At 35.2% G+C, this 15882-nt stretch overlaps 1 protein-coding gene across 1 annotated transcript; it reads left to right on the forward strand.

Moving 5' to 3' along the window:
* Nucleotides 1–386: 386 nt before the first annotated feature.
* Zir (dedicator of cytokinesis) lies at nt 387–9716 on the forward strand. The gene is made up of 20 exons (XM_072015142.1): nt 387–542; nt 775–952; nt 1028–1206; nt 1281–1422; nt 1492–1695; nt 1761–1952; nt 2027–2251; nt 2334–2608; nt 2717–3032; nt 3107–3412; nt 3501–3706; nt 3837–5600; nt 5718–5845; nt 5920–6182; nt 6262–6521; nt 6600–7034; nt 7112–7464; nt 7546–7748; nt 7830–8149; nt 8237–9716. The coding sequence occupies exons 2-20, from the start codon at nt 812–814 to the stop codon at nt 8289–8291; spliced, it is 5967 nt and encodes a 1988-aa protein (XP_071871243.1). The 5' UTR covers nt 387–542; nt 775–811; the 3' UTR covers nt 8292–9716.
* Nucleotides 9717–15882: the final 6166 nt, after the last annotated feature.

Here is a 15882-nt window from a genome sequence, read left to right on the forward strand (position 1 = left end):
GAATTCTAAATTACCTAGGACTAAAGTACCTAGAATTTAAATATCTGCGATTTTACGAACACACCTATTAATTTTTAAAACTGTTATGTATTAATTAATGTTTTAGAAAATTTGCAGATAAAATAAATGTCATATTGTAAAAAAACAACATTATTATACTATTAATCTTTGGGAAAATATAACTATACCCATACATAACTATACATAATAAAGTAATCTTATTAAATAATATTAGAGTATTTTTTAGAATGTTCTTATTTAACATATTTACAATAGCTATAAGGAAAGAATAATTAAAGATAATATAACTTCTATTCTTATATCCTACGATAGCACTAAATATTAGGGAAGCTAAAATCAATTTTTTGCAGTAGTTTCCCCTCTATAATGTACTTTTATGGTATTAATGGGAATTTTGGCTTGATAAGGGCACATTCCTGATGCAACAAAAGTTGATGACAAGAACTGTCAAAATATTAGACTATTGACTTAAAGGTGTTCATAATTTTTACATAATGAACTTTTAGTAATCACAAAGTCACGTGAGTATAGTCTTTTGTTTCCCACTACAGTAGTACCAGTTATACTGGTTTTTGAGTATTATAATGTTGTGTGCGATTTTATCTAATAAACAAATAACAAAAAAATATATTAAGATAAACTTAGTTTACATTTTCACAATAAAAATTTATCGCTGAATGCTAATATTATATTATAATTATTACCTATTCTATTTGCTTTGTCTGACTTTCAACTTTTAAATAAAATGTCTAGGATTTCATCAAAGGAGTATTTTACCCCGACATTTATAATGTCATCTGTGCAGCGGGCTTTTACTCAAAAATTGAGTAAACAGCATGCAGCTGACGTTAGACGTCAGATTGCTACCTCTACCTCATATTCACGTGATCTGTCAAAGAGTGGCAGCTCATTCTCAGGCTTTTCTTCCACGGTACATCCTGAATTGCAATTTGTCTACATAAGTTGTAATTCGTACATCAATGTAATTAATAAAAATATTTTAAAGATGTCACTATGTGAGGTATTAGAGCCACTAGACTATGAAGAATTTTTGGCTCAACATCAGTCAGTTCTTGACCGTGATCCTCTTAAATCAATATTAGATTTTCCACCTGGTGATGTTGAATTAAAAGTTGTAAAAAGAAAAATCAGAACAGAGGAACCAATTGTGCCTCATGAGTCCATGTAAGATTTTTTATATCTTACAAGCAACAAAATCATTATTTTTGTATTCATATTAATTTTATTGAATTTTTTAGGGACATAGTATCTCCTTATGTCAGAAGATGTATTGAAAGTTTTACTTCAGATTGGGTAATAGTACACAGAAAATATAAACGTCGAGTTTCTCCCATAGCAAGAGACAGACTTCTTCAGGATACTCCAAGACAAGATTTTGAGGTGCTTGAATAAAAATAAAATATGCATGGCATATAATTGAAGAACACATTTAAATTAAATATAAAATAGGTGGATCAAGAGGATACAAATGGTTCAGGATCACCAAATGAAGAGGAAGATTTATCTAACTGTGGAGATACACCAAGAGGATCTTGGGCAAGTTTAGATTTAAGACATTCGCAACATGATCCTCTTCTTCCCAGCTTATTGGACAGAGTTTGTCCAGAAACCATTGATCAAATGAATGAGCAAAAACGATCAGAAGATCGTCAAGTGAGTACTGTATGCACAAGCAAGATTAGATTTTAGTAATTCTGATCTACTGATATTAATTTTAGGAAGCATTATTTCCACTTTATGCACCTCCAGCTTCTCCTGATGATGAGTGGCAGGAAATTGGCATAGCACCAGAACCTACAGAACCTTTTTCACATAAAATTCTTGTGAAATGCCTCCAACTGAAATTGGAATTGGAGGTTGAACCAATATTTGCGAGTTTAGCTTTATACGATGCCAAAGAAAAGAAGAAGGTATTTGGAAATAAAAAATGTTGAAAGATATTTACATATAATTTACGTTTTCCTAATTTCTTTGGAATCTACAGGTATCTGAAAACTTTTACGTAGACATGAATTCAGAAGGCTTAAAAAGGATGCTTGGTAGTCATATTGCATACAGTGATGCCAGTACTTTAGCAAGAAGCTGTGTTATGAGTATCAGCAAGCCTAGTCCAGATTTATTTTTAGTCGTTAGACTTGAAAAGGTATTGCAAGGTGATATCTCTGAATGTGCTGAACCATATTTACGTGAAGATAAAAACAAAGAAAAAGTAATACATCAAATACAATCCATAAATCATTAAATTATAAATGTACTGAATAAGGCAATAAAAAAAATTTAATTTAAAATAGGTAAGGGCAGCTGCTGCAGCTGCATGTGAGCGTTTAGGTCGATATAGAATGCCACTTGCATGGACTGCCATTCACATTTCTGGTGTGATAGGAGGAGGTGGAGATACAGATAGCACAGGAAGTGCTGGATCTTTAGACAGAAAATCGGGTGGACTGGAACAGTGGCGTAAAAAAGTGGAACCGCCCGCCAGAAGAGGATCTTTAGAAAGAAGAAGTTCAGATAAAAGACGTAGTTGGTCGCCAGACGATTTTGCTAATTGTCTTGATACATTTAGGTGGATATTTTTATAATTTAACTTATTTTATTTACATCTAATGTTTTTTATATTTTTAAATAAATTTCTAATATTATTAATTTCTAAATTATATGTTTAATTTTTTAGGCCTATCACATTGACTGTTTCAAGTTTCTTTAAACAAGAAAGTGAACGACTGAGAGACGAAGATTTATACAAACTTTTAGTCGAACTACGGAGACCTGGTTCTAATTTAAAAAGATTAAAATGTCTACCAGGTATACTAAAATTGGACCTTAGTCCTAGACCAGAAGAACTGCCTAGATGCTTGGATCCTGATCTCAGAAGATTAGTGCCATATCCTGATGAAAAGAGTCGGCCAGTCAAAGAAATACTTGAATTTCCGAGCGAAGTTATTTCGCCAGATTTGACGTATCGAAATCTCCTATACATTTATCCGAAAGTAAATTATCATTCAGCTCTTTTATACTTAATTACTTCTTACCATGAATAAACAAAATATACTTTTTATTACAGGAAGCAAACTTCAGTTCAAGGACTGGTTCTGCACGAAACATCGCCGTAAGAATTCAACTTATGGGTGGTGAACAGGAGGCTGATGCACTAACAGCTATTTTTGGAAGATCATCGTGTCCTGAAATGACTCACGAATGCTTCACTTCCGTTTCTTATCACAATAAGAATCCAAACTTTTACGACGAAGTGAAAATTCGACTTCCTGCTGATTTGAGTGCAAAACATCATTTGCTATTTACGTTTTATCATATTAGTTGCCAGAAGAAGGCAGAACAACCGAATGTAGAGACTGCTGTAGCATATACGGTAAATACTATGAAGTCAAATTCTAATCAAAATATATTATTTCATGTAAATTACACTAAAAAATATTCTTAATATTTCTTGTATTTAGTGGTTGCCACTTTTGAGAGATGGACATCTACAATCAGGAGAATTCAGTCTACCCGCGATGCTGGATCCACCACCAGCAAATTATTCATACATTGCACCTGATGTTCTTCTACCAGGTACAAGATGGGTGGATGCTCATAGAGGCGTTTTTACTGTGATTTTGGAACCAGTCTCTAGCGTTCATCCTCAGGATAAATACATTGATAGGTAATATTCCAAAAACTCAAGCTTTTAATTAGATATTCCAATGAAAATATTTCAATAAAATTAATAATCTCATGATCATTAATGAATTAATAATACTATTAATATTTTAACGGCAACACAAAAATTATAGATTCCTATCATTGTGTGGTTTTTTGGAAACTGGCCAAGTGCCTCCACGCATCGGTGAAGCAGGAATGGAATCGGAATTAAAATCAGCTTTATTGGAATTGGCAAGAGCATCACATTCTGCTTTGGTACGATCGCTACCTCAATTGCTGGATCAATTAATATCTCTATTAGTGCGACCTCCAACACTACCATCTCAACCATTGAATGTGGCAGCAACCGTATTCGAGGCTATAGGTTTGCTAGTACGAAATATTACCAATCTACCTGATGGTCAATTAGATGCTCACGGAAGACACGCGCTTCTAGCAACCTATATTGCTTATCAATGCTCTTTACCAAGGATGACGCATGCTCCTGGTATTGTTCGAGCTCAAAGCAACCCTGATCTGCCTCTAGAAGATTTAGAAATGGAGGTACACTCCAGAGGATTGGATCGAACAGCTTCTATGCGTCAAGAATCGCCTTCTATAAATAGCCAACCTACCAGAAGGCTTCTACACGAAGAACTAGCGTTACATTGGGTTGTATCGACAGGACAGGCACGAGAATTGGCAGTTACATATTCATGGTTCTTCTTGGAATTGATCGTTCGCTCTATGGTTGTGACATTAGCAGAAATGGGAATGTTGGAGGCTCCCCGAAAGTCGAGATTCTCTCCCCAGTTCTGTGATGACGTGGCAACACTTACTGCAACGTTGACTTCAGAGGTGACTTCACGATGCGGAAAGGAGAACAGGGTACCCAATAATCTAATATCGAGTCTAGGCAACTTTCTTTCTGATCTACTATCAGTGATGGACAGAGGTTTCGTTTTATCCCTAACTCGTGCTGCCTGTTGCTCTCTATCAGATGCATCTATGCACATTCCCGATTCAGCTGCACTTTACGCGTTGAAATTGGACCTCGTACGGACAATATGCTCTCACGAGCATTATGTGGCACTGAATTTGCCGTTTGGAACTGGATATACGTCGGGATCGGCGCCAGCTTCTCCCAGTCCATCAACTGGAAGTTCTGGCAGTCTGATATCTACCCTAGTACCTGGAGATCGAGCTAGATTTTCTGAGCTCAGTCAGGAGTTCCGACAGCAACACTTTTTAGTAGGAATTGTTTTATCAGATTTGTCGAATACTCTAGAAATACCAAATCCTATGCTTCAAAACAAAGCTATTGGGACCATTCGGCATCTTATGGCGTGCCATGACGTTGATTCACGATATTCTGATCCTGCTGCCAAAGCTAGAGTCGCTGCTCTCTATCTACCACTTTTGAACATTATAATGGATGCTCTACCACAACTCTATCATTGGGATTCAAAAGATAAGAGCGTTTATCCTGACGAATCTGGTTCTATTACACAATCTGTGGCTTTAGCCATAGCTGGTGGAGTTTCTGCAGACACTGCAGGGACTCAATGTAGAGTTTCCTTGAGTTCAGAGGCTACGAGACATCTCTTGATGTGTGTTTTGTGGGTACTTAAGGGTTTGGAACAGTCTGCTTTAGCACAGTGGTGTTCAGAACTAAGTTCTAGACGTATACTGTGTCTTCTTCAAGTTCTTAATATTGCCACTGCAGCTTTTGAATATAAAGGGAAAAAGGCGCTGAAGAGACTGCCTCCGCAGGCGGCAGCTACAAGTGATATTCGATCTAGATTGGAGGATGTGATTCTTGGCCAAGGAAGTGCCAGAAGCGAGATGATGTTGAGAAGAAAAGAGAGAATGAGTGGGGACAAACTTAGGTGGCGTAAAGATCAGATGCCTTATAGGTAGGTAAACTTCTGTATTTACACTACAGATATTTATACAGATATTTATAAATTCATTTCTTTCTCAATATAATTAAAGTGAAGATTTTAAATCTGAACAATCTTTTTTTGTTTAAGATCCTGTGAACAGTCAGAAGGCAGAGCTGTGGAGCAAGATGCTCATATAGAAGGTGCATTAGCAGCAGAAGCTTCTCTGGTAGTTTTGGATACTTTAGAAACAGTTGTCCAAGCTGATGGAGGAGGAGGTATATATATGTACTTATACAACATTTTTATAGGTTTTATATCTTTATATTTTCAAAATTTTTGTGCTTTCTAGGTGCAGTTGTAGGAGCTGTATTAAAAGTGCTTTTGAGAGCATTAGCAAGAAATCAGAGCACATCTGTGTTACAACATATGTTTAATACTCAGAGAGCTTTGGTATTTAAGTATCATAGTGCTTTGTTTGACGAGGAAAGCGAAAGATGCGGTGATCTGTGTTTGACATTACTCACTAGATGCAGTTCACCTCTAAGTGCTGTTCGGAGTCATGCTGCTGCCAGTCTTTATTTATTAATGAGGCAAAATTTCGAAATTGGAAACGTAAATATCTTAGTAATATACTTCAATAGATTTATAATGATTTATTTTATAAATATATTAATTAATTTAATATGTTTAGAATTTTGCCAGAGTTAAAATGCAAGTCACCACATCTTTGTCGGCCCTTGTTGGAAGAGGGAGAGCTCCTAGTGAAGGAGCACTTAGGAGAGCATTAAAAACAGTGTTAGTATATGCTGAAAGGGATACAGAATTAGCAGATACAAGCTTTCCAGAACAAGTGAAGGATCTTTTGTTCAATCTACATATGATTCTGTCTGATACTGTCAAAATGAAGGAATTCCAGGAGGATCCAGAAATGCTTTTAGATCTCATGTATAGGTAATTGTGTTAAAAACAGAAACTTCTGATAAAATATGATATATGTAGCATATTGAATCAAAACCGACGATTTCACAGAATTGCAAAGGGATATCAAGGTTCACCAGATCTTAGACTCACATGGTTGGCAAATATGGCTCAGCAACATATGGAAAGAAAGAATCACACAGAGGCAGCTATGTGTTTAGTGCACAGTGCTGCTTTAGTAGCGGAATATTTACACCTCTTGGAACCAGGAGGTGGCGGGCGACCAGTGGGAGCTGTTGCTTTAGCTCCTATCACACCAAATGCTTTAGAAGAGAGTGCAGTAGGAGATGATGTACTTGCAAGAAGAGAGGAAGGTTTATGTTTAGGACCGGACTTTTCAGAAAGTGGTTTAGCTGGTTTGCTGGAACATGCTGCCAGCTCTTTTCATACAGCTGGAATGTATGAAGCTATTCCTGACGTATACAAGGTGCTGCTTCCAATAGCAGAAGCCGCACACGATTACAAAAAATTAGCTAATATTCATGGGTATGACATTCTTCAGATTTTGAAAAACTTAATATGAAAACGAATCTATGTCTTGATTTATGATCCTCTAATCACAGGAAACTTCATGAAGCATATACACGAGTAGAACAATTAGCAGGAAAACGAGTATTTGGAACATATTTCAGAGTAGGATTTTATGGTGGGCGTTTTGGTGATCTTGCTGGTGAAGAATTCGTTTATAAAGAACCGACTTTGACAAAGCTACCGGAGATATTCTCGAGGCTCGAGAATTTCTATGCTGAACGATTTGGCGCGGAAAATATTGTGATAATAAAAGATTCGAACCCTGTAGACTCCAGCAAGTTAGAACTAGATAAAGCCTATGTTCAGATCACATATGTGGAACCATATTTCGAGCCACATGAGCTCAGGCATAGACCAACTATTTTTCATAGGAATTTTAATATTAGTAAGTACTGTTCTGAAGAACTTTAAATAACTTCAACAAAATTAAATTTCTATTTATATTAATGTTTTTAATCATGTTTAGAGCGATTTGTGTATGCAACGCCATTTACTCCTGGTGGTAAAGCTCATGGAGAATTAAGAGAACAGTGCAAACGTAAAACTATACTAACAGTAGCTACACACTTTCCTTATCTAAAGACAAGGATTCGCGTGGTTGCTAGGAAGCAAATAGTTTTAAGTCCAATTGAAGTTGCAATTGAAGATATACAAAAGAAAACTGCAGAGGTATGTATATATGTTCTTCTGTTATAAGATAAATTTTTCTTTTATAGATTAACTCTGTTTTATGTAAATCTGTTGAATCAGGTTGCAGCAGCTACAGCTCAAGAACCACCTGATGCAAAGATGCTGCAGATGGTTCTTCAAGGTTGTATTGGAACAACAGTTAATCAAGGTCCTGCAGAAGTTGCTGTTGTGTTTCTTTCTGGATTAAGGGAACAGAATGCACAGCCCACTCGACTGCAACATAAATTACGCCTATGTTTCAAGGATTTCTCAAAGAAATGTCTGGATGCTTTGAAAAGAAACAAAAATTTAATTGGGCCAGATCAACGAGACTATCAACGAGAATTGGAAAGAAATTACCAAAGATTAACAGAAAGACTTTCTCCTCTTATTGCATGGAGGTATGGGAAATTTAATTGAAATAAATAATAGTTTAGCCTAATATCTTTTACAATATGTCTATCTTTTTCTTCTTCTTGATAATACAGTGGACCTTCTCTAACAAATCAACAAAGTGTACCATCAACATCACCTCGTTGGTAAAATGGCTGAATACTGCTATTCAACAGTTACCAAAGATCACTGATGCAAGTATTTAGTGTTCATAAAATATCAGCAGCATGTGCTCTTATATAGACATATATATTATATTTATATCCATTCATTTTTTTATAAGGATAAAGCATTTTGATCTGCTGGTATCAGAGTGTCTGCCTTAGACAGTTTAAAAATATAAGACTAGATCAAAGTATAAGATTAGATCATTATTATTAATTCAGAACGATTACTAAGTAGAGAAGGGCAACTTATTTGAGACAACAGACTTTTTGATAATAATAAAATGAAAGCATTATTTCTTATAGAAATAACTCATTTTTTCAGACAGATGATACAGACACATGGGAATTGATATTTTGCTTTTCATAGTCTTTTTATACACTGCTTTTGACTAAACATTACGTAGTGACAATTAACGTAGTAGGTAAACAAGAATGTCAATACTAAAGTTATAACAATAATTTTTTATCTAACTGTCTTTTCAATAATTGTATTTTGTAATTATATTTAACATGAATTTATTTACTGTGTTTATGTTTTGTATTCCAATGCATAACATACTGCCTAGAATATAGAAATTAAATGTCTATTTATGTATTTAGCTACTAAGGAAGCTGTGATCTTTCAATTAAACATGGAATTATCAGAACTGCAGAAGCTTATAACAATAGGTATTTTACCCGAAAGACTTGTTTTTTTTAATAACTAACAAATAAATTTATTTATAACGTACAATTTATGTTCTTGCAAGAAAGTTTCTTTGGTTTGTGATTAATATTTTATATATGATTATTTTTTAGTTCTTTTATGATGATAGTTTTATGAGATCTGATTATTGTATAGAATAACAAGTCTATTACTAGAAGTTTCTTCAAAGTTTCTAGAATATCATTAATGATTGTCTCAATGTAAAGAATGTTTGAAGAATGCTAAATCTCAATATAATTGACAAATGTGCTTTTTACAATACTAGACACATTTTTAACAAATCTATTAGATTTTTCAAAACTATAAGCTTCTAGTCGAAGATGCAAGTAATCTTGTCATTTAGAGTAATGCATAACTCTCTAAATTAACTAATGTTTGATGATAATTTATATGAATATACTTATATTCATTAATATTGGTAGCGTGATTTTGCAAATAAATTAAAAAATAAGATTGACAAATGAAATCATTCATATGTATTATTTCGATAAAAATTATCACGCGAATAAGAGACTATTATAGAAAAGCTTTTGAAAACTTCTTCAAACATTATAAAATTATACCTTAAAAATCCGTTACTTACAATGGTAACACACATTATATTTATACGGAGTAATTTAGCGAAACTGCCGTGGATGTAAACTTTTGTATGTCATAGAATATCCAAAATATATATCCATTTTATACTTCGCTATTTCTGAATTTTTTCTACTTTGTTTTACTAATAACAAACGTAATAAAGAATGCAACTCACCGAGAAACTCTCGCTATCACGATTCCAAAGCGCGGTAAACTAAGATGGCGTTGTTGATTCTTTCCGTTTATACAGAAAAGTTAGTGAACAACATAAAGAAAAAAAAAAAAATATAAAAACAGAAAACTATCCATTAACATCATAGAGGAATATTTCAATTAGTAAGAAACAAACAATAATTATACTACATATGTATATGTTTCTCCTACAACATATACATATATACATGGTAAAAATTCAAATTTTAAAAAATGCGGGAAATCAGTAGTTTTAAAATAGTACAAATAATCCTATACAAACTGGAACGTCTATTGGATTACTTTTTTCCCATTCCATTGTTCGTTTAACGAAACTTGTTATTTACTAGCGATCCCATAAAAGGAGAAAAAAACAAATAAATAAATAGAAAAAAGAAAACCTGGTATTGGAAAACGAGAATCGTGTGTTAATTATCGGAACGGTTACAGTTTACACGTGCAACTGTTTTTCTTTCATTAAAGGTAACCATTCGTTATCGAAGATTGACATTCTTTGGTCCGGATACATTTGAAGCGAATCGTTGCTCTAAATTAAACGTCCGAATCCGATTTTCAGCTTAATCCCTTTGTCCAGTACGAAAGGTTTGAGCGCAGATAAAGATATCACGAGTTCAAAGGGGTACTTAATTAACAGACACAAGTATTGATAATGGCCGCGTATTACAATGAAACACTTTGTACCCATTTAAAAATGGTCCCCGTAATTTACATTTTGAAATTTATATCTATAATTAATATTTCAATGTTTCGTTACATTCCATTTTCGAATAAAACTGCTGTCTGTATTTTAAAGTTCTGCTTTAAATAAAAAGAATTACAAACCTTTAATGTAGATATCAAAAGTTTTACAATCAAACTTAGAAAAATTTTATTTTAATTGAATACTTCCATTTCATCATTTTATATATCTTTAAGTAATTTCTTACATACTTCTTTCTTAATTCTTCTCTACGTTGAAGTAATTTATATTTATTTATAGATTGTGAATATTTATATAAATTCATAATTTTATGAAAAAGTAGAAATTTGTTCCATTGTACCGAATATTATAACGAACACTTTGGATATTTCATATATATACCTCTGCATGTTTCACATAACCTGTGCATTTTTGCACTTTCAAATTTTTTACGACACCCGCAATGTACTTACATATAAGCAAAGAGAATTCCGATCACAGAGAGATATAACTAGCATTTTCCTTCCATAACTGAAATCTTTATAACTTTCCACGCTAAATCGTTTGCAAGCCATGAAATCTCCGCTCAAATATTCACCAAGCAATATATGGTGTAACGGTGATCATGTTACGACACAACGTATAAAGGTAAAACACGAATAATAGGACGATATAAAAACGGTCATGGAAAAGATTGCCTGGACGATTTCGGAAAAATAATATTCCCCGACGAACCCACTCTGCGGAATGCAGTCACATAACCGGCAACTCTAAACGGCGTATCGTCGGTCGCTAATCTGTCTAATTTGTCCCCGAAATGAAATAGTTGCGATTCTTTCAACAGCGTGCCCCATCCTTGTGACGCGTTTAAGTGGCAGAAAACACTTGACCCCCGTGGCTCGATGAAGGGGATGGTGGACAAGTAGTTCACAGCAAGAGGGGATCACGTTCGAGGGACAAAATGACTGTCGAAGATAGGATCGTTCTTCCCTTTAATCGGCTACGGCAACATGCCGGCTGACCTTTGATCCAGCACCCTCGCGCGCGCAAGAAACGTTTAATGAATCCATGCGAAATTCCTGATGCTTTGTTCCGCTCGTTAACGCTCTCATCGCTAGATGTATCGGGTTTGATCGGTTCAGCTCCCGTGGATCGTAAATGATAGAATATAAAATCGCCTTCTCGATATGTGTGGCTGTGTGTGTGTGTGTATGTGTGTGTATTTTGAAGATGGAATTGACCGTGGGCTTTACACGTATGAGAATACTTGAAGGGTTGAAGATCACTACAAAACGGAGGCTGAAGATAGTACGTATAGTCTTTTAATTTCTAAAAAAATTTGTGCTACCTTTTTCTTTTTTTTTTATGACTCACAAAAAATTAAATCATAAAAAGAATCTTTCTCGTGGAAAACAATACCAAGACTCAAAATGAAGAAATCTATTACGTTTATTCCGTAGTAAAATTAGGCATATAAATGTAAAACTAATAATTTTCTACTTTCTTTAAATTTGAAAGATACACAATCATCTCTCGATAACAAAGTAAGAAATTTAATTTATATTATTTTTAAAGGAAACAATGCTTGGTGGAATTCTATAAGAAGAATTTATGTTCTAAAGAATGAAATTATATTCTTAAATTTATACATATTCTAAAATTTTAAAGAATAAAGCCTTGTAGCTCTCCTAATCTCATCGTCTCGCGTTAATTATACACGCACATAATCTGCGTTCATATAAATGGATATAGAGGAAAGATACAGAGGTTTGTGGAAAAAATTCGTAGACGGAGAACGTTACACAATAACGTAGGTCCGCATCGTTGCTCCCTCGTCGCTTTTTGATTCACCTACGTTCCTCTGCCATCCCTCCAGTTCTCCAGGCGAAGGTGGGGACATAGCAGGAAGAGTAGGAGGGAGTGGTGACTTTTATTACCCCGCCTGATGTTATGAATGCGAGCTGTACGCAACCCCTCTGCGTACATCCCCCGTTCACCTCGCGTTCCAACAAAGCGGTTATGCTTTTTACGACATGTATATTCGTGGTCGCGATTAGCGACAGCTATAAACCGAGAAAATACTCAAAGTTCTACTTTCTGGAAAATCCCGAAATGAATAATTAAATGGAAATTTGAGGAAACCTCTCGAGTGTTTAATATCTTTTTATCGTTCTGTATACTGTTTCATAAAGCATAGTTTTCGTACGTTGAAATATTCTTTTAATTTAACTAATATAAAAGGCGACGTTTTAGATATAATTTCGATTCATATTTATGAATCAGCGAAAATTTGATAAATAATAATTTTGGTACGAAAATTAGATAAATATGTAAATAAAGAAAAGATCATTTCAATTATAGAGTATTATAACAGAATGATATATTTCTGTGGAATACTTACATTTTTTTGTAAAAGATATTGCTTTCCAGTGCAATATCTATGGAATTTTGTGAATTGTTGATTAGTAATTCCGAATCTTATGAAAATTTACAAAACTAATATTTATTAAATTTTACAGTCTTTACGAAAATGGACTACATTTATAGATTTGTACCTTCAGAATTATTTGCTGGATTCCATTCATCTCTCAAAAAAAGCTAATTTTGTTCTTTGAAATGTCAGTAATCTGCTGGTTCGTAGCTACCACTAGATAGGGTCTGAATGAGATTGCATCGTTATTGAAGCTCCTCGTGCGGTGGCGAGACCCGTGATCGAAGTGATGATATATGGTTGCCGGGTTTCAGAGATGCAGGTGCAGTCGGACGGCGACGACGACTAATCGTAACGGAAATATTTGTATGCTTCTCGTCCCTTAATAACAGGAGCATCGGTCATGCTGTTCGGTGACGCTGGACGACGAATCTCGGAAGAATATTGCAATTTGTCGCTTCGTTGTACGATAAATTAAACGCGGGACCACTTGTTATCGCATCTACAACGTTAATTGGACCGGTCGACCTAGGCCACCGTTGCCTCTTGTACAATCATTGAACGACGCGCAATAATCTTCTGCTTTGCGGATTTTATGCTGCGTCTTCTTCTTATTCCACCTAATTGCTTCTTTTTGCTCCTCGATGTAAATTGATTCAATTAATTTGTGACCGACCGTCTGTTTGCTTTTAGAAAAAGCGTTTAAGGCTGGAATGAGTAATAGGGAGAGGAGAATTAGGTTTTTTATTTAATCCCATTTACTAGCAGGCGTTTAATATTTGGAAATATCGATATAGTACAATACATTAATAATAATGCATTTCGGTTCTTTCATTTCTAATTAGAAATATTTGAAATATAACAAATATAAAAATCTTTTCATTCAATTGCATTAAATATCCAAATTACTTTCGGATTAATACATGGGTATGTATCCGAAACACTTGACTTCTATTACAAATTATTAACAGTCGCTGAAAGACATTTAGAGAATTATGAAACAATATCAAGATTTTATCAAATATAGCAAGATAAAGAAATATTCGACGTACAAAGCGAATCGAATGGTTGATTGCTTATGCCAATTATAGATTCAGTTACGGTTCGATATGAATCTAACGCGGCTTGTCGGTATGTTTCGCGCAGAGGAATGTTCTTTGATCGTGCCGACATATCCCGCGATCGCAGCCTCCTACGCACCACTGCAATTATTCCCTTTGCTCTTTGAAAAATTCGTAATAAACGAAATATTAGGGACCCGTATCTCTCACGATATTACGTAGGACGATATATCAAAAAGGGTACGGTTAAGTATCTCTGAAATTTCCCTTTGACAATGTACAGATACAAAAGGCGAAGGAAATGATTCACCTAAAGTCAGTTTCTTTATCGTTTTATCTTAATATTCGAAGGAAAAGATTTAACGTGCGGAGTAGAATTGTCTGATGCTTTGAAAATTTTAAGACATGGGAATTTGGTCAATTGCTATATCTTCTTAACTATTTAATTTATGTATTTTTCAGAAATAATTTTTCAATTTCTCTCTCTCTCTCTCTCTCTCTGTCTCTGTCTCTGTCTCTGTCTCTTTTTCTTTTTTTTTAATAAAAATTGTAATTATCCCTCTACCTATCTATCTAGACTATCGTAGTGAAAGACTTAAGATAACAAGTCACTGAAAGGTGCGGAGAAACTTCCGGTAACACTAACGATAAAAGTTGAACATACAATAACATCTCTTTTTCCATTCAAAAGTAAAAATCGTGTCTCTTGTCATCAATATTCGTACCGAACAATTGCCATCAATTTAAACAAAACCTAAATCTCTACAAATTTCCGCTAAAAACAATAGCCAAACTCGGAATACCTTACCCTCTCTCATCCAAACTTACAAATCGTATTTCTTACTATCAATATTCTTTATACAAATAAAAGCCAAATATGTCTACAACAGCAACCAGCTATTCACAGTACGTTTCTTCCCAGGAAATCTCATCAAAGTGTACGCGACATCAGTCTCCCTTGTCAAATCAAAGAATAAACGAATACCGAAAAAAATCATCCCCCTGTTTGGCCGACCAACTCGTTGCTCTCCTGAAAACGGGATCTGCATGCACACGCACTTATGCACACAAACACACATACATACGCAGAGAGAGAGAGAGAGAGAGAGAGAGAGAGGGAGAGGGAGAACAGGGCGAGGGTCGCCAAGGCTAATTGAAATCGGAGGAAACCGCTCGTGACGTTTCCCCGCGGCCGGCCGCGACGAAGCGGCAACACAAATTTTATTACGGCGCGCCTCTATCCACTTCGTTAGATACCACTTTGTTTATCATTCGCGGATATTAAAATCGGCCTGGTGTTTCGTAAATGTGCATCACACACCCACAAAACACGAACACGTACGTACATTGTCCGATTTCCATAAATCCGTGCGACATTCTTTTTTTTGTCTCTCTCCCTTTTGGTATCTTCCAACCCACTCTAGCCAACGTTCTTTTTTGGAGAACGCGGCTCTCGGTGTACCTACGGAACGAATTCGAGATTAAAATCCACGCTCGCTAAGGATTTCAACGTTCGAGTGAACAAAACTCTTTTTCATCGTCCTCTGCGGTGGATACGCGGAATTATTACCTACATGGTATTTTTTCGCTAATTGCCGCGCCATGAACGAGCGTCCTCGAGCGACAGAGAATGATTGAAAACCGGGCCGGTAGAGATCGATGTAACGGCGGAATTATGTCAAAGCCCGGCCGCGCGTTATTAAATATAGATTTTTTAATCGGCCACGAGCACCGGCCAATCGTGATCAAATATTTGTAATTTTATCAGGCTTGATGGGGTAGAGTTCGAGCACCGCTCGATTCAATCATTATACCGACGAATGATTTTTCGGTATTTGTTTATCTAGCTTTGTGAAACAGATTTTTAAATGCTTTATTTGAAGTTAGAATGGGACATTAGAATGA

Source organism: Bombus fervidus, chromosome 13 (genome assembly GCF_041682495.2).
Source record: "Bombus fervidus isolate BK054 chromosome 13, iyBomFerv1, whole genome shotgun sequence".
Taxonomy (NCBI): domain Eukaryota; kingdom Metazoa; phylum Arthropoda; class Insecta; order Hymenoptera; family Apidae; genus Bombus; species Bombus fervidus.

Coding starts and splice junctions, on each gene's coding strand:
- Zir (XM_072015142.1), top strand. CDS start 812: ATGTCATCTGTGCAGCGGGCTTTTACTCAAAAATTGAGTAAACAGCAT. Junction 1,423..1,491: donor CTCCAAGACAAGATTTTGAG/GTGCTTGAATAA, acceptor AATATAAAATAG/GTGGATCAAGAGGATACAAA. Junction 1,953..2,026: donor ATGCCAAAGAAAAGAAGAAG/GTATTTGGAAAT, acceptor TGGAATCTACAG/GTATCTGAAAACTTTTACGT.